This window comes from Cyprinus carpio, chromosome A2, assembly GCF_018340385.1.
Source record: "Cyprinus carpio isolate SPL01 chromosome A2, ASM1834038v1, whole genome shotgun sequence".
Lineage (NCBI taxonomy): Eukaryota > Metazoa > Chordata > Actinopteri > Cypriniformes > Cyprinidae > Cyprinus > Cyprinus carpio.
Window position 1 is genome coordinate 2,067,077 of NC_056573.1, and position 25,358 is coordinate 2,092,434.

General features: G+C 39.3%; 1 protein-coding gene and 2 gene segments (V, D, J or C); 1 reads left to right on the top strand and 2 right to left on the bottom strand.

Annotated features, from left to right (window-relative positions):
- The first annotated feature begins 2,276 nt into the window (after positions 1-2,276).
- LOC122147243 (tripartite motif-containing protein 16-like) lies at positions 2,277-6,638 on the top strand. The gene is made up of 6 exons (XM_042769002.1): positions 2,277-3,169; positions 4,022-4,117; positions 4,197-4,430; positions 5,094-5,253; positions 5,393-5,440; positions 5,657-6,638. Exons 1-6 carry the CDS (start codon positions 2,600-2,602, stop codon positions 6,211-6,213), a joined length of 1,665 nt encoding a protein of 554 aa, XP_042624936.1. The 5' UTR covers positions 2,277-2,599; the 3' UTR covers positions 6,214-6,638.
- Positions 6,639-15,167: 8,529 nt separating this feature from the next.
- LOC109059182 lies at positions 15,168-15,877 on the bottom strand. The segment is given in 2 exon segments: positions 15,168-15,627; positions 15,749-15,877. Coding segments are annotated over 2 exon segments (369 nt in total).
- Positions 15,878-24,824: 8,947 nt separating this feature from the next.
- LOC122146941 lies at positions 24,825-25,358 on the bottom strand. The segment is given in 2 exon segments: positions 24,825-25,168; positions 25,255-25,358. Coding segments are annotated over 2 exon segments (369 nt in total).

The following is a 25,358-nucleotide window of genomic DNA, read 5'->3' on the forward strand; positions in this document are numbered from 1 at the left end:
TTAAGATCAGACAGGCACGACATTAGAGATTGCACATTATTTCCATTTTGTAACGGTAAATATATTTGCAAGTCATCTGCATAACAATGAAATGTGATGTCATACTTCTTAAAAATGTCTCCTAATGGGAGCATGTAAAGAGGAAAAAAGCATAGGGGCTAGGATAGAGCCTTGTGGTCACACCACATTTAAGTGATGTCGATCTCGATGTGTACGGGCCCAGTCTCAATGCCATGGTTCTGGCAGTCAGATAAGACTTAAACCAATTTAGGGCCTTCCCCTGAATCCCTACATATTCCTCAAGCCGTGAAAGCATTACCGTGTGATATATTGTGTCAAAGGCCGCAGTTAAGTCCAATAAAACTAACACTGCTGAATCACCAGCATCCACCGTCATCAGCAAATCGTTGAACACTTTTACAAGAGCAGTCTCTGTGGAATGATGCTTCTTAAAACCAGACTGATAAACTTCACCAATATTACTCTGTTCTAAGTATACATGTAATTGATTAAACACTACTTTTTCTAAAATTTTTGACATGAATGAAAGATGAGAAACCGGTCTAAAATAGGTTAAGTCAGTTTGATTTAAGTTAGGTTTTTTTAATATAGGTTGCACCAAGGCCTGCTTCAGCATTCTTGGAAAAGTACCTGTGTTCAAGCTTTTATTCACAATCTGTAGAATACTAGGTCCAATAACCTCAATGTTTTCTTTTAAAAACCACGGAGGAACCATATCTATAGCTGACCCAGTAGGTTTCAGTCTGCTTACCGTTTCCAGCAGCTGCTGGAATGATATAAGTTCAAAATGATTTAAAACTGTATTTTGTGTACCATGGCCCAAAGAGTCACCACTCATTTGTGGGATAATTCTTCTAAGATTCTCAATCTTAATTATAAAAGAATCTAGAAAATTCTCACACATCGATGGAGACGGATCTAGAATTAATGTAGGAGGATTTATAACTGTATTTATTATATTAAATAACGTTCTAGGATTGTTAGCGTTCTTTTCTATTTTCTCCACGAAATACCTTGATTTGGCTGATTTTATAGTGCTCTGAAATTTTTTTTGTGCTTCCTTAAGAATGTCATAATAAACTTGTAACTTATATTTCTTCCATTTTCTCTCTGCCTGCCTACAAATTCATCTAAGACCTCTTATCTCATTATTTAACCACGGATCAGACCTAACTTTACGCTGTTTAGTATTTTGAGGAGCTACTGCATCCAACACATCTTTACAGGTTGAATACAACCAATACAAATGCTCTTCCACACCCATATCATGTAGAGCAGATTCAGATATCTTACACACCTCATTAAAATTTGTACTAAATTCTGTACCAGTTGTTGCTGAAAAACTGCGACAGCTTTGCAAAGACTCAGTAATCAGTAATTCAGTAATTCAGTAATTTAGTGGGTACAGGATCTAATAAACATGTTGTTGGTTTAGATGCAGTGATAAGTTTATTTAGCTCTACCTGTCCTATAGTTGTAAAGCACTGCAGTTTATCTTTGGGTGCGATGGAAAAAACTGAAGTATTAGATGCTGTAGAATCTACATTTGTTATTGTATTTCTGATGTTATCTATTTTATCAGTGAAGAAATTCTTAAATTCATTACTATTTAACTGGGAGGGAATATTTAGATCGGGTGGGGTCTGGTTATTTGTTAATCTAGCCACTGTGCTAAATGAAAACCTTGGATTGTTTTGGATTGTTTTTGAGTTTGTGGATATGCTCAGCCCTGGCAGTTTTTAGAGCCTGTCTATAGCTAGAAATACTGTTTTTCAATGCAATTCTAAAAACTTTCAAGTTAGTTTTTCTCTATTTGCGCTCAAGACTACGAGTTTCTTTCTTGAGAGCGTGGGTATTACTGTTGTACCATGGCACAGTACGTTTTTCTCTAACCTTTTTCAATTTGATGGGGGCAACAGCTTCTAATGTATTAGAGAAGATAGTGCCCATGTTGCCAGTCATTTTGTGTCTAGTTCATGTGTATTTATGGATACACAGAGCAGTTGAGATAAATCAGGCAGGTTATTTGCGAATCTGTCTTTGGTGGCTGGAACAATAGTTCTGCCCGGACGATAATGTGGAGCCATATAGTTAATATCAGTAATACGCAGAATGCAAGATACAAGGAAATGGTCAGTAACATTATCACTTTAAGGTACGATATCTATATCAGTAAGATCGATTCCATGTGATATAATTAAATATAGTATTAGTGTAGGTTTTAAGGCTGTTGTCATGCTTCTCTTGAATTCTTTGAGTGTTGGTCTGAGACTGACATCTAGTAGACATTTCATCATCAGTGTTCCCCATTCCTCGTCCAGGAGAGTCACTTTCCCACAGAGTTCAGTTTAGTCTCTGATTAAACGCACCTGATTCAACTAGTCAAAGTCTTTGTGTTTACTTTAACATCAACTCAGCAGGAATGAGGAACCTGCGTTACAGACTCACAGACACACCTGTTTTACACACGTCACTCAAACACAGAACCAGGAAACAGGAAACATGTGATTTTAAGGAAAGAGAAACTGAAGTGTAGTCGAGCTGTTGAGTGTTTGTGTCTCTGTATTCATGCAGTAAAATGGCAGAAGCCAGAGTTTCTCAGGATGAGTTCATGTGCGCAGTGTGTCTGGATCTCCTGAAGGATCCAGTGGCCATCCAGTGTGGACACAGTTACTGTAAGATCTGTATTACAGACTGCTGGGATCAGGAGGATCAAAAGAGAGTCTACAGCTGCCCTCAGTGCAGACAGACCTTCAGTCCAAGACCTGCTTTAGCTAGAAACACCATGCTGGCTGAAGTGGTGGAGAAACTGAAGAAGACCAGACTCTCTGCTGACTGTGACGCTGGAGCCGGAGATGTGCAGTGTGACGTCTGTACTGGAAGAAAATACAAAGCCGTCAAGTCCTGTCTGATGTGTCTGAACTCTTACTGTCAGAATCACCTCGAACAACATGAGAGTTTCTTTAGAGGAAAGAGACACAATTTGTCTGAAGCCACTGGACGACTGCAGGAGATGATCTGCCAGAAACATGAGAAGCTCCTCGAGGTTTTCTGTCGCACAGATCAGAAGTGTATATGTGTGCTGTGTATGGATGAACATAAAAACCATGAAACTGTATCAGCTGCAGCACAGAGGACAGAGAAACAGGTATTTAACACTAGACACTGATGAAATATTGCTGACACTCATGTTTATTATTGGCAATCATATGAACAGCTTACAGTATTCACACGACAGCAGAAATAACAGCAGCTGCAAGAAGAGTTTCACTGTTTGCTGAAAAAGCACCATAAACCTTCATCAACACAATCTTTCATAAAATAGACTTTGATTAAGCAACATAAAAAAATGGAGCTGTCACACATTCACAGAGTTTGTACGTTGTTTTCAGGTGTGTGTCAGCCTCATTTGATTTAGTACTTTAGTTTGTTTGTTTCCGGTCATAACTGCCGGGTCTCTTCCGTGTGTAGATGTGTTGTAGCTGTTCTCTCTGTTTGTAAATCTTGAAAAAAGATAAATTGAAAACCATAACCTTCATCATTGTCTTCATGTGTACTAACAACACAGTGTTGTGACAGGAGTGAACTATTCCCCCGTTCTATGACAAAATATATACTTTCATCAGTCAAAATACAATATAAATGCATTGACAGACGACTTTCTGTTCAATAAATCTGACTGAATACAGATGATTTCAGTCATTTATAGCTTCACTTTGTTCATTTATTTTCTGTCTAGAGACAGGTCTTAATTATGTAGAACACAGAAACACTGTCAGTGTGAAGCTCTACGTCTGTCTGTTTGACTTTTATACTTACACTTGCAGTTTGAAACAGGCGTTAATTCATGTACAATGGTGATAAATGTTCAATTGTCACTTCTGAAGTTTGAACCTACAGTCATTAGTTATCAGCTCCACTTTTCCTGGATTCATCTGTTCATGATGATTTAGAGTCAGTAGTTTTCTGTGAGATACACTGTTATCTGTTTGTCCTGCAGAAGCAGCTGAAGGAGACGCGGAAGACGCTCCAGCAGAGAATCCAGCAGAGAGAGAAAGATCTTCAGCAGCTGAGAGAGACTGTGGAGTCTCATAAGGTGAGTCTGGAGAAGAAGAGAAGTTTGTCTCCGTCTCAGTTCAGACTCACTGAAGCTGAATCACTGTGTGTCCTAACAGCGCTCTGCACAGACAGCAGTGGAGGACAATGAGACGATCTTTTCTGAGCTCATCCACTCCATTGAGAGAAGCCGCTCTGAGCTGATACGACTGATCAGAGATCAGGAAAAGACTGCAGTGAGTCGAGCTGAAGAACGACTGGAGCGACTGGAGCAGGAGATCAATGATCTGAGCAGGAGAGACGCTGAGCTGGAGCAGCTTTCACACACACAGGATCACATCCAGTTCCTGCAGGTAACACAGATCTAGAAGAACAGGGTCAGAGTGGACTTGAGCAGATCCTGCTGTGACAGAGACTCACAGAGAAACAGTTCATGAGTGTCTTATTATATAATCATCAGACAGACTCTCATCTGATCTTCTTCTTTTGAAAGAAATGAATGGCTTTCAGCTCTGGAAATCTTGCTCAAATGTGTCTCATGTCAGAACTTTTTAATTCATTCAGCAGCACCACACTTCAACACATTGTGATTCATTTGTTTGGACTTTCAGTTATGGATTTTTATTTGCTAATATAGGTTCCCTCTCTGAATAATATAATTTTGTTCGGAAAATTACAGAAAGACAAAAATGCAAGCTGATGCTAATAATGTGTTTCCTTGATTTTGTTTAAAATGTTTCATGAAATCCTGGAGTGACTGAACAATGCTTCAGCGTACTGAAACCAAACAAAACCTGACCATGTCTTAAAGGTCCTTGTGAAGTTTCAGTGTCTAGTAGTTCAGATTATGTTGTACTTATATTCATGTACAGCTCAATTTACCCATCCTTTAAAATATTCTCTGACAAAACATTCACTGTGCAACTGTCCAAACAGTCCCACAGACAAAGATCAAATCTGATGTTCCTGCAGGTTATTGGATGAAGTGTGGAGCTGATAATTTGTGTTTTCTGTAGAGTTTCCAGTCTCTCTCAGCACCTCCTGAATCTACAGACGTAAATGATGATCTCTTCAGTTCTCTCTTCTCTTCTGATGCTCTGAGAGAATCTGTCCATCAGCTGAGAGACAAACTGGAGGATTTCTGCAAAGAGGAGCTCAAGAAGATCTCAGACAGAGGTAAAGTCCTGGAGATTCATCTGCTCTCAGAAACCAGTCCATCATCATCTCATATCATGGAGAACATCATATTAGAAATGTGTTAGGAATAGATACAGGATCATGAGAATCTCACGTTCATGTCTGTTGATTTCCACAGTCACACTCACCAACACTGATCACTGGACCAGGAAGGACTTCCTACAATGTAAGTCAGTAAGAAAACAAGTGTGAGTGTGTTCATGTTCTTCCTGTAGAAGGAGAAAGAAGAGTTTTATAACTGATGATGTAAATGATGATGTGCACAGATATCTGGTCATCTGTACTGAGACACTGATGATACACTGAACATGAAGAGTTCAGATACATGAAAACATCAAACAGATTCATAATTCCTGACTCTTATGTGTTTTATCTCCATCAGATTCCCGTCAGCTCACTCTGGATCTGAACACAGTGAATAAACACCTCCGTCTGTCTGAGAACAACAGAGTGATTACTGACACTGGCACAGATCAGTGGTATTGTGATCATCCAGACAGATTTGATGTGTATCAGGTGTTGTGTAGAGAGAGTGTGTGTGGACGCTGTTACTGGGAGATTGAGTGGAGTGGAGGTGTGTTTACTGGAGGTGTGTGTATATCAGTGTCATATAAGAGCATCAGCAGGAAGGGACGGGGTCATGAGTATGTGTTTGGATGTAATGATCAGTCCTGGAGTTTGTTCTGCTCTTCCTCCAGATACTCATTCAGACACAATAACATACACACTGCTCTCTCTGTAGAGTCCATCAGCAGGAGAATAATATTGTTTGATGATAATTATAGAATAGGAGTGTTTGTGGATCACAGTGCAGGAACTCTGTCCTTCTACAGCGTCTCTGACACAATGAGCCTCATCCACACAGTCCAGACCACATTCACTCAGCCACTCTATCCTGGGTTTAGTGTTGGTTCTGGATCATCATTGAAACTGTGTTGATGAATCAGAATAGACTGATGAGAGATTCTACCCATAATGCTTTGAGCTGCATGATGAATCAGTAACAGTCAGATGTTATAGAGCCTCTTCATGACATTAATACTGCTGCTGAACTTCTGTCAGTGAAATAACGTTAGAATAAATGTGTGTAATAAATCCTCAAATAGACAGTAAGATCAGTTTATGTGTGTGTGTGTGTGTGTGTGTGTGAGAGAGAGAGAGTCCTGCTGAGTGACAGTGTGTTTCTGTGCTTTTCTCAACCTCTGTTTGTTGTTGATGGAAATCACTAATTTAGTTAATATATATTAATTATTAATAATAATGATCAATAATTAATGTTTTTATTAAAAAATATTTCTGATCATATTTTTCAATGTGTTATTTCTGTTCTCTGGCTGATATAAATAAAGCTTTTACCCACTTGATGGACAGAAGTGATGGTTTTCTTCCTCCTCTGTGCAGATCTCCAGAACACAAATCAAGCACCTCATTATAGTTTCTTCTCTCACCCTAAAATCAGCTGACATAAAAATCAGATGAATCATAAAAGGACAATACTGTATGTTGTCCTCTGTAACCATAAAATCAGACTGTTGCTTAACAAAAATAAGATTCAGGATAAGAGTTGTTTATCTAATTCTAATATAATACATGAGTAAACAAAAATGCTCATGAAGTCAAACACTAAAAAGTGACAAGTTTTTAATCTATTCCTGTTACTTGCTACTTAGTCTCACTGATGAATTTGCACCTAAATACCATAATGTCATAAAAGAATAAAAGATGAGAGACTATTATCAAAGTAATAGCACACCTGTTGTGTTTCAGCTGTGATCTGTTCTGTGTGTCTCGATAAAACATCATTCCTGAGAGAAAATGGTTCTTCATCAACGGACTGATCTCTTTCAGGAAGGACATCGTTGTTTATCAGTGTTTGGATTTAGATTTGTGTGTATTTTCTTTTCTGTCTAATTCACTCTGATTTTTAACTTTCCTCCTGTGTCTCATGGCTTCTATTTCTGGACCAACGTAATTCAAGATTTTCACAGTTTACCAAATGTTCAAAACCAGCCCTTATCACATGTTTTAGTTAATAAACCTGAATCTTTAGTCCTATGAGATCTTGCTTATAGGAGCAAAGTCCCAAGAGTGGGTTGGGCTCGGTCATGAACAAAGACATTTGGGACAAACAGATGACTATTCCCTGCTCAACTTCTCTCCCCAGGAGAGGATGAGAATCATCTACAGCATTAACATCGTAGGTCTGACTGACTGATCCAGCTATGTCTTATGGACCTTGCCTTGTGCACTGGGGCACTGGATTAAAAAAGGTCTTCTTCAAAAACTGATCCCATGAAACTGGAAGCACAGCCTTGTCCAAATGTCTTGATGTGCTGAAGCATTAAGATTTTCCATTTACTGGAAGCAAGTGTCCTAACACAACCCTTCAAAAACAGCCCCATACCATTATCCCGCCTTTACAGTTAGCACAGTGTAGTCTGACAGCTACCATTCGCCAAACCCAGAGTTGCCCATCAGACTGTGTGATTGGTCACCCCAAAGAACAGGTTTCCACTGCTCCAGAGTCCAGTATCTGTGTGTATTACACACTCCATTTGACGCTTGGTATTATATTTGGTGAAATGTGGCTTCATGCAGCTGCTGCCACTGAAAACCCTTTCCATGAAGCTCCTGCACAGTTTTTGTGCTGATATTAGTGTTTTTCTCTACTGTTTGTAAATGCAGACTGCATGGCTAGTGCTTGACTTTATACACCTGTGGAAATGAGTCTGATTGAAACACCAGAATTCGGTAATTAAGAGGTGTGTCCTAATAAGCCTAAGAACAAATTATTTTAAATAACACTCTTCCTGTGTAGTCGGTGGCTGCCAACAAAGCTGAATACAAACCAAATAATTTTGATACTCAAATGTCTCTTTACAGCATGACTGAGGCGGAGCTTAAAGTTTGTCTAGGTTTAGTGTTTCATAAAAGTCACATATTAGACAACTGGACTATGAAGCTAAACTGAACCCAGACAATCAAGTCTCTACTGTAGTTCTACTGTAAGCTATATGCATTTTTGCACCAACAGTATCTGGAAAGTTTTCCATCTGTAATCCACACAGCATATAATATGCACACAATGCTATTAAAAAAAGCTCCAATCCTCTGCATTTTAACTGTGACATATTTACTAAGTTTAAGTTAAATTCCCATACTGCTTTCTGCACATTTGTTTCGCACACACTTTAAAAAAAATGAATGGCTCATTTAAAATCAGTTTAAATTAAAAACTATATATAAATTAAAATGCAAATTATGCAATTTCTACATTTATCAGCCTTAAATCTAACTCAGAAGAAACTAAAACCACGTTTCTACTTTTATACATATTCAAACATTTTCAGATGAAATAGTTTCAATTCATGCCAGTTAATTATCAAGTTAATCATTTTAGTTATAAAAAGCATGAATGTACAACCCGACAGAGGTAAAATCTCTCATATTTCCACAGACTAAAGATTACTCTGAAGCTTCTCTGTTTATTATGTTTATTCACAGCAAAGCCATGGTGAAATGCAGGTAGACTTTAAACACAATCATTTACAATACACACATTCAATGCAATTATAATTCAATTCAAAGCAATTGTTCATTAAATAACACGCTATGTAAAAAAATTAAATAAATGTAATTCATAACCCTGTATCTGAATGTAGTTTGTAACAAATATGAACAAAGTCTTCAATGAGAATTCCCAGTCGATTTGATAAGGAATAATTAGCCCATAAATTTGACATAACATGCATTTATGCAAGTTTCATTCAGTTTTCTTCTCACTATGCACTGGCCTCATCACATAATGACATACAGTCACATTTAAAACTGAAGCCCCTAAAATAGAGCTTGATGAACATATTTTAAAAACATTAATTGTCCTGTTCTAGTTCTAGCGGACATGAACACTGATTTACACTCCGTGAAGTGAGGGAAGAAGATTCCTAAACAGTTGCACGAGCAGAAATTACAGTATGAGCTTGTGAATAAACAGCAAAAGAAGCAGAGTCACGTCTGCAAATGAAATGAAATCTAGAAATTCTAACTTGTGCATGGTCTCCTTTCCAACCTTTCTGCTGTTTTTTTTTTTATTAGCTCGGACAATGAACCTGAATAACATCTGGTGCCTAATACTGCTCAACAGTTATATCACTCCATTAAAGGCGTCATGAGAAATCACATTTTCCTCGATCTTTTGACATATAAGAGGTCTTTGTACCATTAAAACATCCTGCAAGTTTCACAGCTTCCTCCTTAAAGCGTTTAATCGAGCTCAAAAGCAAATCCATGTCACGACTCCTTCACGAGAAACAAGCAACAAATCAGCTGTGAACTAATAGAGATGAAGCCACCGGGGAAATACGCTGCAGAGCCACTATGAGAGTTTCAAGCTTTGTTTGCAGGCCAGCTCTTATTAAAACCAAGAATTGTAGGTCCTCGCGTGTCATTCGAATGTGAGAGTATTTTAGGTGTTTTTGTGTATTTACACTTTTTACACAGTTTCACTGGTTAGATCTTCTTGCTGCTTTTCCTAGAACAGAAACAGAATAAGTATTAGCACACACAGTGTTTCTGCACAGTGAACAGGTGTAGATGTAGTGAAATCACCTGCTGAACGCCGCTGTGATTGGGAGGATTGGGTCGATCTGTGCTGCAGATTTCACAGCCGGGTCTCGTAGACTTATTTATGAACGTACAGGAAGGACAGGACCAGCCTGACTAAAGACAGAGAGATGAAAATCAAATGATTTGCTACATAATCCAACAATCTGCTTTTGTTACGTACATTAAACTGGAAGACAGATCTATATGAGGGGATACAGATTCATGTGTTTCCCTTTCAAGGGAACTTCGAACTGCATCCTCTAGGGGTCGCTATGGGGAACACCTCATCGTGACCTGTGTCTGAAGCATACACTGAAAAAAACACCAACGAGTTGGCCGGCGACAGCCTCTGACGTCACTACCGGCGTGACTATAAACAGCCACCGGGAGAACACGTCATTCTCTTCTTCGTCTTCAAAACTGACTGTTTTGTTTGAAGCATGCATCTGAAAGAACCGGTAAGAGCACTCTTTCTGTCTATCATGGCGACTACTAGCAAGCGTTTAGACAATGTGTGCATCCGTGTCGGCGTTATTTGACACCCGATGACACACACGATCTTTGCGTCATTTGTTTGGGTAAAGAGCACGCACGCGATGTCTTTGAGGCAATCTGCATGCATTGTGAGTGTTTTTTCAAGGAAAAAGCTCCGCTCCGCTCTCGTTCATCTCTCTTTGCGAAAAAAAAAAAAAAAAAAAGGCAACCATCTGCTTCCCGCGGTTCAGGACCCGCCGCTGCTGAGGCACGGAGGAGACGAATGAGCTCGTGAGAATTTCAGGTGGATCTGTCTGAATGATTTAGAGAGGAACTTTCGCGCTCGTAATGGCGGCGGACGAGAGAGAGCCTTGGGAGGATGATGTTATATCTTTACAACTTTCTGATACTGAGGTTAGTGCTCTGCTGGGTTTTTACCCAGGAAAAGCAGGAGATATTTTGAGGATGGTTGAAGAAGCTGAGGCTGAGCCTTCTCAATTCTCCTGCCCTGCTTATGTAGAGCTGTTGGAGTTTATGGATCGCGCCTCGATGAGCGTTATCTTTCCGACCATAGTCCTCTAGCTCAGGTGAGCCTTCCATTTCTGCCTGATCTCCATACAGAGATCGAAAGGAAATGAAAGAGGCTGTTGCGCAGGCGGAACGGCTCTATGAGAGAAAATGCCCCCTGTAGAAAGAGCTTTCATTCTGCGGGGGAGACATCCTCTCTTAATCTCCCTCCTTGCCATCTAAACCCCTTCAAGAAATACATCTCGCTTAAATGGCAAGACATATGCAAGCAGCAGGTCAGGCTGTGGCTTTATTACACACGATGGTGGTGCTTCAAGCATATCAGACTGATCTGCTAAGAGACCTGGATAGAGGCAAAGGCCTTTTTCCTGATCAGGTAGCCGAGCTGCGCCGCACCACAGGCCTCTCTCCGGGCTACCAAGCAGGCCGCCTCTGCCATTTGCAGGACTTTGGCGGCCATGGTGGTAGCAGAGAGACTTCTGTGGATGAACCTGGCAGACATCGGGAAGAAAGAAAAGGCTTTCTTCTCGATGCTCAGGTTTCGCCTTCTGAACTTTTTGGTATTTCCGTTGAGACGGTGATCGAGAGGTTGGGGAGACGAAGGCGCACTCCGCTGCTTTCAGATCCTTCGTTCCACGAAGGTCCAGGTCTGAGCCCGAACAACATAGGGCTCCTGGCCTGTCTCGATCTGAGGATCAAAGACGGGCACAGAAGGCTAGTCGCACGACTCGCGCTCTGCTTTCAGGGGGCAGGGGTAAGAGGAATTGTGGGTCACAAGGAGGTAAGCAGAACCTAAGGGATGTGATCCAGATGAGGCAGCGTTCTCGTCACAGAGTGATACTGAGGTATCTACTCGTTCTCTTTAGGGATTTTTAACTTCTGCTTTTATCCTCCCCTTCCTAATTCCCCTGTAACCACCAGCTCTCCACCTGATCGAGGTTAGGTTGAAACCTCTCGCATAACAGTCTCCTATGCTAGACCTATAATGTTTTTGGCTGGTCCTATGTTCATAGCAATCACCTTACTGATGGTCCGGACTAAAAGGAGGCGCCCCTTAAGCAGGGCTCCAGCGCAGGAATAACCCTGTATAAAAATACCCTTTCTGTATATACTTGTGTGATAAATTGCTGGTGGTTATGTGTCTACTAATAAACTCTTTGGAGTTTCCTTTGCAGTGCTCAGTTACAGTGTTTACTAAACACTGTCAGCACCAGCCATCCGGCTTCATGTTCCGGTATTAGGCGGGGGGACTGAGATCACAGGTTTCTGCGGGGGAGCCTCCTTGATCATCAGGCCTGGCACAGCAACTGCAGGGAATTTCAATGGATGTCCGGCCAGGTCACCCTGAGGGGTCTCCTGGCCGCTTAGGTGCTGTCGCATCCAGCGGGAAGTGAAGGTGGCAGTTACAGAAGTCATTCTTGTATATGCTGCCTCAGGTGATGCTCCCCTCGCTAGAGGTTTATAAATTCGAGCTTGCCTCGTCCCGTGCGGTTCAGCGCCTCTGCGATGCTTAGGAACCTTTAGGTACACACGCTAAGCTCTGTGTACTTTCTGAAAGCCACATGGTGGTCAGGGTGCACGTGAACACTTTGCGCACTTTCTAAAATCCAAAATCCACGTATTGGTAAGTGTGCACGCAAGACTCTGCGCACTTTCTGAAATCCTGTATGGTAAGGGTTACGCGCTCCGCCTCGGTTCCCTTTCTTGAGATGATTAGACCTTGGTTCCTTGGGCTCCATTCAGCCATGTGTATTTGTTTATACACCTCAAGCATCGCTTTCCCCTCCAACATGAGGGGCTATTCGGTAGCGATTCTCGTGGTAGTTTAGCAGCGCTCCCCTTTTCCAAGAAGGGTCGCCTATGAGCGTGCTTCTCTGTAATTCAGGAGTTCTCCTCTCATATGAGACTGAGTTCACTGTTTCTTCCCAGAGCGCTCCAGCATTATTTCCACAGATCGAGTTGATGACTCTCAAATATACTTTTTTGAGATGCACCATTCCATCTATGAGCTGCTCTATCAGAGTGCCACGAGAGCCGTTCCTTAGAACAGTATTTGAAAATCCATGATATGGTAAGTGTGCACGTCAAGTCTTTGCACCACTTTCTGAAATCCACACTGTGGTAAGTTCGCACGCTAGTACTCTGCGTTCTTTATAAAATCCTATATGGTGAGGGCTTCGCGCGATTGCTTCGTGCCCTTTCTTGAGCTGGTAAAAGCCCCGTTCATCTTGGGTGCCACTCCACCCATGTATCCTCGGATACCTATCTAAACAGGGTGTTGCTACTGGAGATCTGTTGAGACAGCTCCTTCAGCAAGCTTTTGCGGAAGCAAGCTGTAGCCCCTGTGTGACAGGCTAGACTTAGTATAAATGCTAGGTTCCTAGCTGTATCCCTTTAAAGGAATCTTTCCTGATTCCAAGCCTTTAGCTCTAACCACCGGGCCGAGGCCCTAACAATTAAGTTGGGTATGTAGCTTAGGCCTTTGGCCGTAAGGGGTATTGTCACAGACAGCCGTCTAAACATCCCGGGGGCAACTCCCATCGAAATGGTAGAGTTGGTACTTAGTGTTCGCCATGATTCTGGCCTGCACTCCCCTCAGCATGGCGGCGTGGGTATACTGTTCCCCATAGCGACCCCTAGAGGACGCAGTTCGAAGTTCCCTTGAAAGGGAACGTCTCAGGTTACGAATGTAACCATGGTTCCCTGAGTAGGGAACGAGACACTGCGTCCTCTAGCTCCCTGCCATGCTTCGGACGCAAGCTTCAGACGAAGAAGTGAATGACGTGTTTTCCCGATGCCTGTTTTATAGTCGCACCGGTAGTGACGTCAGAGGCTGTCGCCGGCCAACTCGTTGGTGTTTTTTCATTTGTATGCTTCAGACACGGGTCACGACGAGGTGTTCCCCATAGCGACCCCTAGAGGACGCAGTGTCTCGTTCCCTACTCAGGGAACCATGGTTACATTCGTAACCTGAGACGTTTTATATGACCTACAGGTATAAATAAATATAAGCTGTAAACACTGAAAAAAAAGATCAATTCTGAAGACTATTTAATATTTCTGTTCAATAAAACCATTCAAGTGTAAATTACATCATAATTTTAATAAAACATACAAAATCAGGCAATACCTACATATAGGCCCATATAGGCAAAATTATACCCTTTTGTGCATGATGTCCACTGTAGTGGACAGATATATTTTCTGTCACAGAAAAAAAAATACAAGAAAAATATTGATAAAATCTGAATGAATCTATTTCTGACATCCTATTTAACTGGAAAAAATATTTTTTGTACCTGTATGGTTTTCTGAGAATAAAAGTACTTAACACTTATTTTCAAGGTACATGGTGCATCCCCTTTTCCCGACACCATTTTGAATATATTATGCAATATCTCAAAACAAAAAATATATAAAAGACAACAATTAAATGGAATTGTAGGCAACACTTTCGGGGTCCGCCAGTTGGTGGTTGGGACATGATACTACATCTTAAATGGTTCAAAATGGCTTCCAAATATCTTTCCACTGTAGTGACCATGATGCATCAGAGGGATAAATTGCCATTTTTGCATGTCCCAATATAAAAATTAAACAACTGACACTGATACTTGCGACACTGTGAATATTTAAAAACACAAATGAACACCTTCATGGAAAAAATGTTATTTAAAACACAAAATAAGGGTGTCAGTCTAGAACTCTGCATAAATGCATGAAAGACAGTTTCCCTTTGTGAACAAAAATAACAATTTTGATCAACATCCGGGTTAAATACAGAAACAAAAGCAACCTCCATTGCAAATCTCCAATTCTCTTAGATAATAGTGACTTAAACAATACTCTCCACTCAGGTTTTTCACACTCTTTTAAATCTCACGCCAAGGTGTATCAATTTTTTTTTTTTTTTTTTTTTTTTTTTTTATCCAAGGCCTTCTTATTAAAAATTTTAACACAGATTTTGTAATAGACCTTTCCAGAAGTAACATCTGAGCCCTTCACAATCAAATTGTTAACCTCTAAGAAACAGCCTCCACAATTTTCCATTATGGGAGTTAAATCTCATCCCCAGCTTCTCAGTCATTGAATTCACAGCTGAAAAATTAAGAGAGAGAGAGAGAGAGAGAGAGAGAGAGAGAGAGAGAGAGAGAGAGAGAGAGAGAGAGAGAATTAGAAAAAACATTTTATTACAATTCAATTAAAAACATGGTTACACAAAAGAGCATATATTCTCTCCCAAGTAGAGAGAGAGAGCAAATATCTTTTCAGGGACTCAAAATAGTAATATCAAATGTTATAACATTATGACTACTTAGTTTGTGTGATAATGTGTCTGAATGTGATCCTGAAGCAGGTCATTAGTTGTGTGTTTGTAAGTGTGTTGATGAGCTGCAGATCTGTTTTTGTCAGTTTCTTACACTGAACTGATCCACTGTGTCTGTGTCTTTGCACAGTAAAACACAGCTGTGTCTTCAGTCTGCAGGCTGCTGATGTCTAAATACAGCTCATTTCGGCCTGTGTCTCTGGAAATAGTGAAGCGACTCTTGAAGGAATTCCCAGAGGCTATTGACCCACTGCCCCATATGATCCCGATCCACTCCATGGCTTTTCCAGGAGGCTGCCTGATCCAAGCTGTGCCCAAGTCTGTGAGGGCATATCCAGAGATCTGACAGGACAACCTCACCGACTGACCAGGAGCTTTAGTCTGTGCAGGAGACGAGGTCAGAGAGATGCCAGAAACATCTGTGAGAGAGAACAACACACTGAGAGTCAATCATATTTCATCTGTTTCTAACTATATAAACATTTGTAAAAATACAAACAGCAATAAAAAGATTCACAATGACTGAATGAATCAACTCACATGGCAAAAAGGCAAATAAAATGAGTAGAGTTTGACTCATGATTGATTTCAGAATCAGAGAGTAAACCCACACAGCTTTATCCGAGTGTTAGTGGACTGCCCCTCTGCTGGAGGAAACTGACACTCTTATTCTCTCATAGTGAATATTTGCATATCATTATCTGGGATAAATACAGATACGATTTTGAAGTTTGAATTTCAGTGAGCTAAAATGCTTTCATACAGAGTTTACATCTTTGGTTAGCATAGGCCATTTTCAGGAATTCACAAAGACATCAGAGTGCTAAAATCAAACATATTCAGGCAATAATGGCATTACATTACATAAATCTTTTACATCTGTCATGTCTGCAATTGCTTGTATTTATGGCTTAAATGACTTAACTGGACAACATCCACCCATAAAGGATCATTAGGCATCATTAAAGGCCATTCATTCACCCTGATGTCATTCTAATCTTGTATGACTTTTTATTCTGAGAAACACAAAATATATATTTTTAATAGTATCTTCTTATGTGTTTCTCAGAAGAAAGAAAGTCATACAGATTTGGTATGATATGAGGTAAAAAGTAAATAATTGTATAATTTTTTTAATTTTCAGTTTAACTATCCTGTTAAGTGTCATATTTCAAGAATCAATACATGACTAAACTTCTCCCTAGGTTTACACACAAAAATTACCACAATTCTCACAATTACACACTAAAACAAACTGTTTTCTCATGTTGTGGTTGTCTGGCACAGTAATACACAGCTGTGTCTTCAGTCTGTAGATTTTGTCCTTTAAGAGTCACTGTGTTGCTGGAGTCAATTTTGGAGATGCTGAACTTGTTTGACAGTGAATCTTTTTTGTATATGCTTCCACCTCCCCATATCTCTGTAATCCACTCCAGAGCTTTTCCTGCAGGCTGACGAATCCAGGCTGTTGCGTAGCTATTATCAGTAACAGAGTATCCAGACACCTCACATGTGAGAGTGAATGAGTTTCCCGGCTGCAGAACTATAGAGTTTGTCTGCGTCAGGACAATATTACACTCCACACCTGTCAAAGAGAAAATAACATCAATAAATTATACAGTTCTGTCCACATATCTGTATTACTTGCTGATAAAGACACTCACAGGTCATTGCTGCCAAAAGCAGCAGTAAAGATGTTGGGAACATGATGTGTGTTGATTTCTCTCTGCTCTACTGGGAGATAAACAATACAACCAGCTCTATTTAAAACACCCTGAGAGGTGGAAACACTGTTTTGCATAGAGTAAAATGATCAAGTATAAAATGCTCATCAGTCACTCAAAATACTGAGCTATTTTTAAAAAATATATTATTATTACTATTTTTTTTACAACCTTATTTTTTTATTTATTTGTATTTTTTTTTTTTTTTTTTTACTGTTCAGCAAGAAATAAGTCAAAGACATTAAAAATAAATATATAAACAGGTTTGGTCTCTAAACACACACAGTTATTATTACAAAACAGATTTCAATGCCAAAATCATCTTCAGTGCAGATTTTCATGCATTTCAGTGATGTAATATTTAGTGTCTCTTGTTCTTATGTTAACACTCTTGTAGTTTTTCTTTTCTTTTTTTTTATATTTACATTTACAATACTCCCTATAAAGAGCGTATTTGGTCATAAATGTTTATTTTATTTGTTTATTGATAGTCCATAACAATTATTTTAATGTAATATGTAAGTTAAGTTATTTGTGATCTGTGAGACAGAACTCAATTTTTGAAGTTGTAGAGCTTCAGTGGGTTGTATTTTGGTAAATACAGGCACATACAAATAGCTTATTTTGTGCAGTGCTGTATTCATCACTGTGTCTCTCTTATACAATAATATACAGCGGTGTCTTCATTCTTCATATTATTCATCTGCAGATACACCTGTTTATTGCTGTTGTCTCTGGAGATGGTGAAGCGTCCCTGAACAGACTGAGAGTAGAATATATAACTACTACCATCACTATAGATGTATGCCAGCCACTCCAGACCTCCTACTGCTGTCTGTCTGATCCAAGCTAAGCGCGGGTCACTACTAAATCCAGAGAATGTACAGGTGAGTTTGTGAGATCCTCCAGGTTTAATGACCACTGACTCAGACTCAGTCAGTGTTTGACACCAACAGACTGAAAAACAAACAGTTCAACATTAACATTTACAACAGTACACATGAATAAGTCTGATTATCAACAGTTTTTCAAGACAATCTTACATTCTGTCAGAGGAAACATGAAGATAAAACCCAGTTTAGACACAATATCCATTGTCATGTTATGAAAAGAGGAAGCCAATGCATCAAAGTTTTGTGTCTGGAGATGAATAGTGTGGAGACTTTTGAGGAAGACAAATAGAATTAGGTTTGCATAGGGTGCCCTCTAAAGGTACATTTACATTTCTGTGTCCTTATTAATCACTGTAACAGTGACGTGACATAAAGCCAAGTATGGTGACCCATACTCGGAATTCATGCTCTGCTTTTAACCCATCCAAAGTGCACAGACACAGCAGTGAACACACACCCAGAGCAGTGGGCAGCCATTTATGCTGTGGCACCCGGGGAGCAGTTGGGGGTTCAGTGCCTTGCTCAAGGCAACTTATCTTAATCATCCATCACAAAGAGTAACGTTGTACATTCACTCCCCCCTGCTAAAAATCCAACCGGCCCGAGACTCGAACACACAACCCTTGGATTGCAAGTCCAACACTCTAACTGTTAGCCCAAGACATCCCTGTAACCATGTCTGCCTTTACATGTATTGTTTGTTACTTCTTATTTATTTACTAGGCTATGATAGATGATGTAGTGGAAAGCACATTCCAGGGCCCAGTTTATGGCGGAGCTACTCTCTGACAACAATAGTGGACAAAGGTTTGCTACAATTTGATTGGATCTTGGTGGACAAACATAAGCAATCTGTTCAAAGCCATCAGATAAAGATGCCAGGACAATAGCCAGACACCTCTTATAGGGCAAGAAAAATACCTTTGGAAGGACAGGATTTCCTATTGGTCAAAATGCAGGTTCTGGCCTTCACCCAGCAGCAGACTGATTTCTCAGGTTTTGGCCTGTGACTGCCATAAAAATTCCTTAGGACCTTTTGGACACAGCAGCACTGAGTAAGACAAAGAGAGATCACAGAGATCTATCCAAATCTATTCATAAAAATGTTCTCAAATGTTAAACTGGTGCAAACTACAACACACACATCTCATAATTATTCAGAGAAATGAGTATTCTCAGTGACTGCGACACATATTGCAACATCATACACAAACTCAATGGACAAATGACTCCATGCATGGCATGGAATCTTTGTCCATCATGTTTGGACTTAATGTGTTCGTAACATTGCCAAATGTATTCTGGTTGTGGTTTGGAAAGTGAGAAATGCACTGGTAAAACATTGGTGACACTTTTCTATTTGGACCGAGCGGCAACCTCCCGCTCTCTCTCGTGAAGCCAACAAGGAAGCGACTAAAACTTAAATTCATTGACTGGCCGCTTGAGGCTGGCTGCAAAAGAGAGTCAATCCCATAGACTCCCAATGTTAAAATGCCCAAATTTACAGCAGGAAAAAACATGTTTACAGCCTGGTTCAAAAAATAATTTTGGTCTATATAGCTAATTTTACCCTTTATGACAACTGTGAGGGGGGTGAATTTTTTTTATTACTCATTACGCAACGCACCTGCCTTTTTGCTTACCCCAGATTGACGGGCAGTGACGCGCTGCCAAGATGGAGACGGCCCGCTCCGCCCACTTTTGGTTCCAAAAACTCTCTTCAGAAACCTATGGGTGACGTTACGGACACTACATCCATGTTTTTATACAGTCTATGGTGTGGACTATGCAAATAAGTTTCACAGGAGGAAAGAAGGGTGTGCCACACTGACCCCCCCCCCCCCCCCCCCCACTCTGATGGAAACAGCCAATCACAGCCTGGAAATGGAGAAGCACCAGATTGAAATCTCCTCCTTATCAGAAAGAGATAAAGGTACCTTCCCAAAAGACACTCCTGGTTCTGAGTCTGAGTACTGCAATGGAAAAGACATTAACAGATACACTTTTCTGAGTCTGAGCCCTGCATGGGTGAGACAATAACAGATCAACTTACGTCCTGTCCTGTTCCTATCAAGGGAAGGACTGCAACAAATCACCAACACTCTGAACCTCTGGCCCATGAGGGAAGAGGCAATAACAGATACCAAGTCCTAAGTCTCCAGCTTCGAGGCAGCAACATACAACCATATTCTGAGCCTTAAGCCTGCGAGGAAAGAGAAAATTTACGTTCAGACGTCATTCAGTACCTTCGTCCAGCAAGACAACAACTGATGGAGCACTACCTGAGTCTCCATCCTAGAGAGACAAAGCGGATCGACCCAAGTTCCAGCCCAGAGAGGCTGAAGACACAGAGACATCTGCAACAAGGTTAAGCTTTGGCGAGCAAACCTTCAGGTACCTTTGCTTGTGTGTTCCAGGCTAAGGACCTTCTGCACCTACTCCAGGGCCACATCTTCGTGTTCCAGATTCTAGGACAATTTGCTGCTCCAGGAGATCAGCATCTTCTAGTGCTTAATGTTCAAGACTGTCGAAACAGATTCATGCTCCTTTCCCCACTGCATTGTTACCAGCACAAGCAGTGGATGGTCACCACCACCAGACTGCTCACTCAACCACAAAGAACATAACTATAACTTATCCAAACCTCTTCCAGAGACCTTGGCAATGTTGTATATTATCAGAATATGACTTTCTAATTTACATTAGATATTATATAGCTGATTGCAGTTGATAACAATTAATCTTTCCCATATTTGTTTGATGCATAGTAAGGTTCTTCACGTTATTTCTTTCGGAGTAGCAACAGTATATTTTTCCAGATAACTTAGCTCTGACATAGCAATACCCAGCATAATCACTTGCATTTTATGCATCTTATGCACTTTATTCCTATTTCATTTATGGTATTCATTTAGTAGTTGTTGATTACGCTTGTCTATCTTTGGTTAATAAAATCTATTTTATTACACTTGTGTCTTCCTTGTGTTCCTGATTCAGAAAGAAGTTCTACAAGTTAGAGATCCCACCAATCTTTCTTATTTGATGTATTCATGCAAAATTCACTACAATGATTAACAATTAATTGCATGTTTTTATTAAATCCAAATCTACACATTACTACACTTCTCCCTAGGTTTGGCGAAAGCAAAATTCACTTCAATGATTAACAATTAATTGCATTTTTTATTAAATCCAAATCCAGTTTTCTGAAATCCTACAAAACATACAAATTGTTCCTCAGATATATAGTACTGTATATACACAGTTTCACACACAAAGGTAAACATAGAGGTTCCTTTATTCATAGTTGGAGTAACATTTTTTGAGTTTGAACCTTGATGAGTTGGTTGAGTATTTCTACATGCTTTAATATATTGAAGAATGAAAAATGGGCAGGTTTTTCAGATTACTGTCTGAACTGTTTTTGATAACGTGCGGCATGAAAAGTGTGTGGTTTTTCCAAAGCACATTAAGTTTATGTACTGCACAGAAGCCTCTTGTGTTACTGTGTTTTTCGGGCACAGTAATAAACGGCAGTGTCTTCAGTCTGCAGATTTGTCATGTGCAGATACACCTGTATTTTACTGTTGTCTCTGGAGATGGTAAATCGTCCTTCAACAGTTTTAGAGTAATATTTGCTGCTGCCACTTGGAGCAGAAATTCATGAGATCCACTCGAGTGCTTTCCCTTCAGCTTGTCTTATCCATGAAATATCTGCAGCTCCAACATCAATCCCAGAGAAGGTACAGGTCAGTTTATGATCGTTCCCTGGTTTGATGACGACTGACTCAGACTCAGTCAGTGTTTGACCTTTGCACTCTGTTAAAATAAAAGTCAGACCATTGTCTATATCAGTCAGTAATAAAGAAGTATAAAGTTGTATTCCTAAATCATACTTACCACGCATAAATACTATTATGCTTATTAAACATGTAATTCTGAGGACCATTTTTGCAGCAGTTTTTGTTCAAAAATATCACTGACAAAATGCTGAGGAGTTAAATATGGAGGGTTTATAAGACAGAAGGTACAATTAATTTGCATTGTCCATCCCCCAACTCAGTGGTTCCCAAGCACGTTCCTGGAGGCCCCCAACACTGCAAATTTTGCATCTCTCCTTTGTCTGACACACCCATTTCATATCTACTAGATGAGCTGATGATCTGAATCAGGTGTGCTTGATTAAGGTGATTTTTTTTACGCACAGTTAACGCACTGGCCCCGCCCCCAGACCTGTTGACAAAATAAATGCAGGGCATGCCCTAAAATTCAAGATATTGAATATGACTTTTTTTTCATATTTATATCATGATAAGCGATATCACACGAGCAGCCAGAGTAATATCACACCAGTGCTGTTTTTGTCACTAATAACCCTTTACTGAAGTCCTAAATGAATCAGCCTTTTAAACGAATAACTTAGAAATTAACTTACCGCCACCTGCTGGAAGGTTTAGTTTATTCTTTAGAGTATCATTTCTTTAAACAAACAAACAAACAAACAAACAAACATTAAAGAGAAAGTTCACCAAAAATAAATAAATAAATAAACATATTCTGTCATCGTTTACTCACCCTCATGTTGTTATAAACCTGAATGACTCACTTTCTTTTGCGCAACATAAAGAATAGCCTACTGTTGGTAAATAAGCTGTTTTGGTCACTAGTAACTTCCATTGCCTGAACAAAAGATACTGAGATATTTCTCAAATGATCTTTTATGCTCCATACTTTATGTTAGTCCATTGTAGCCTAAACATTTAACATGATGATAGCGTTAAATGATCTTTTGGGGGTATTTTCACAGCCTAATTAATTTGCAATTAATTTGATTAATTAATCACAGAACCCTGTAATTAGATTCAAAATTCTAATCGACTGACATCCCTAATTTAAATAATTATTTTATTCATTTTAATGGCAGTAAAACAGAAAATTGCTTGTGTCTCACATTTTAATAATGTGGCTAGTAATTGGTAATTTGCTGAAGTTGTGAATTAGTTCTGAATGATTTTTATCTCATTCAGTAATTACTGATTATCTAATAAATCAACTCAGTCTAAAGCCTAAATTCGTTATTACTTAATGATTAGTTATTCTTGTTTCCAGATTAGTTAATAGTAGCTGAAGTGTTTCTGAACTCATTTGTCCTGCACTTCTTCCTGCATAGTTACTTGTTAATGATGGACCATTATTTTAAATTGCTACCAAAGAACTGCTTAAGTGTGCTGAATAACATCTAAAAACAAGTAATATTTTATATTTTGAGGATGTTTTCAGTAGAATTGCTTTTGTGATGCAAGAATAATTTTTAAATTTTTCTTCAGTCCAGCAGTCTTTTGAATTACTGTGACTCTCGTGCACAGTAATAAACAGCTGTGTCTTCAGTATTCAGGCTTTTCACCTCTAACTACAGCATGTTTTTGCTGGTGTCTTTTATGATATAGAGAGAGCTCCCTCTGGTGGTGAGAAGGAGGCCGCCCGGGAACATCCTTTGTAACTTTATATATATATATATATATATATATATATATATATATATATATTATATATATATATATATATATATATATATATATAAAGTTACAAAGGATGTTCCCGTGCGGCCTCCTTCTCACCACCAGAGGGAGCACTCTCCTGAAAATTGACTCAATCCATGGAACTCCAATTCCAATCCTGCCTCATATATGGGACTGATTGCACACACACACACCTGCATCTAATTACACACACACCTGCAGCTAATTACACACACACACACACACACACACACACACACACACACACACACACACACACACACACATACATATAAGCAGCACACTCACGCCAACTCACTGTGAAGTCTTGATTTGCCCCGGCTGTCACTACTGAGCGTTTGTATTCCGCCTTCTCATTTTGACCTGGACTGTTTATCGTTGACTGATTGTTCTCTGCCTGCCCTGACTCGGATTTACCTGCTTCTGTGATTGTTTGCCATCTGCCCTGATCTTGTGCCTGTCCCTGGTTTTGTCTCAATGGATCCCGCCTCTGCTGATGCTTCGCAATATACAATTATTAAAGAATACAAACACAAGAAAATTATATATAAATATGTAATGGAGAAAGTAAGATAAAATATATATATAGTAAGATAAAAGATAAAATATATATATATATATATATATATATATATATATAATATATATATATATATATATATATATATATATATATATTTATCTTACTTTCTCCATATATATAAAATGTTTATAAAATAAAATGTACAGGACAGTATACTGTAGACTTTATAAATATTATGAGCAGGAATGTACAAGAGAAGAATGTGCAAACAGGTTGTACAGGGTATTTACATAGCAGCAATAGAGGTAGTAAAAATGTATAGAAAATATAGAAAATGCTGTATGCTAGTGGCAATGTCAGTATATTAAGTATCTTACTGATAATTAAGTGAAATTTACAAGTAATTGTGTTGCTTTTTGGGGTCCTCAAAGTAGAAATGTAGAATGACAGCTAGTGTGTGTTTGAAAAAAAAAAAAGTCTGCTTAATTTGTAACCAGGGCAGGAATAGCCCAGTTTTAATTCTCCCTTTAAATTTTCACTATGATGCAGTTACATTGGTTGTCCCCTTTAAGAGTTTGAGCATGTGCACAAAGAGAGAGTGTGCCATCAGAGGGGAAAAGAGAGAGCTTTTTGTCAATGGGGGCTCAGGTTTAAACCTTGACCCTACATAGTGTATTGTCAAGTAGCAAAATTGCACCTAAGATAATAATAATAACCTTGTATTTCTGTTGTATGGGGCATTCATGTTGCTCTCAACAAAAGTAAATAATGACCAGCAGAGCTTCACTAAATGCATCATTAAATAAATACATATGACTCGTGTCTCCATGCAAAGTCTCCTGCAGATATTTGATAGCACTGTGTAAGCAAAAATCTAATTAGTTTAAATGATTTATTCACTGAAGTTTTATGTAGTGAGCTGTTTATATGGTTGCATTCAGATTTTGTGTAGTGCTGTAGCTGTATTCATCACTGTGTCTCTCTTGGGCAATAATATACAGCAGTGTCTTCATTCTTCATATTATTCATCTGCAGATACATCTGTTTCTTGCTGTTGTCTCTGGAGATGGTGAAGCGTCCCTGAACAGACTGAGAGTAGTATGTAGTACCACCATTACCATAGATGTATGCCAGCCACTCCAGACCTCCTCCTGCAGTCTGTCTGATCCAAGCTAAGCTCGGGTCACTACTAAATCCAGAGAATGTACAGGTGAGTCTGTGAGATCCTCCAGGTTTAATGACCACTGACTCAGACTCAGTCAATGTTTGACACCAACAGACTGAAAAACAAACAGTTCAAAATTAACATTTACAACAGTACACATGAATAAGTCTGATTATCAACAGGTTTTCAAGAGTCTCTTACATTCTGTGAAAGCAAACATGAAGATAAAACCCAGTTTAGACACAATATCCATTGTCATGTTATGAAAAGAGCAAGCTGATGCATCAAAGTCTCAAACAAGTTTT

Bases quoted from the DNA above. Each gene is read 5' to 3' on its own strand.
- LOC122147243 (XM_042769002.1), top strand. From the start codon at position 2,600: ATGGCAGAAGCCAGAGTTTCTCAGGATGAGTTCATGTGCGCAGTGTGT. The intron at 4,118-4,196 runs GTGAGTCTGGAG...GTGTCCTAACAG, and splicing joins AGACTGTGGAGTCTCATAAG to CGCTCTGCACAGACAGCAGT. The intron at 5,441-5,656 runs GTAAGTCAGTAA...TATCTCCATCAG, and splicing joins CAGGAAGGACTTCCTACAAT to ATTCCCGTCAGCTCACTCTG.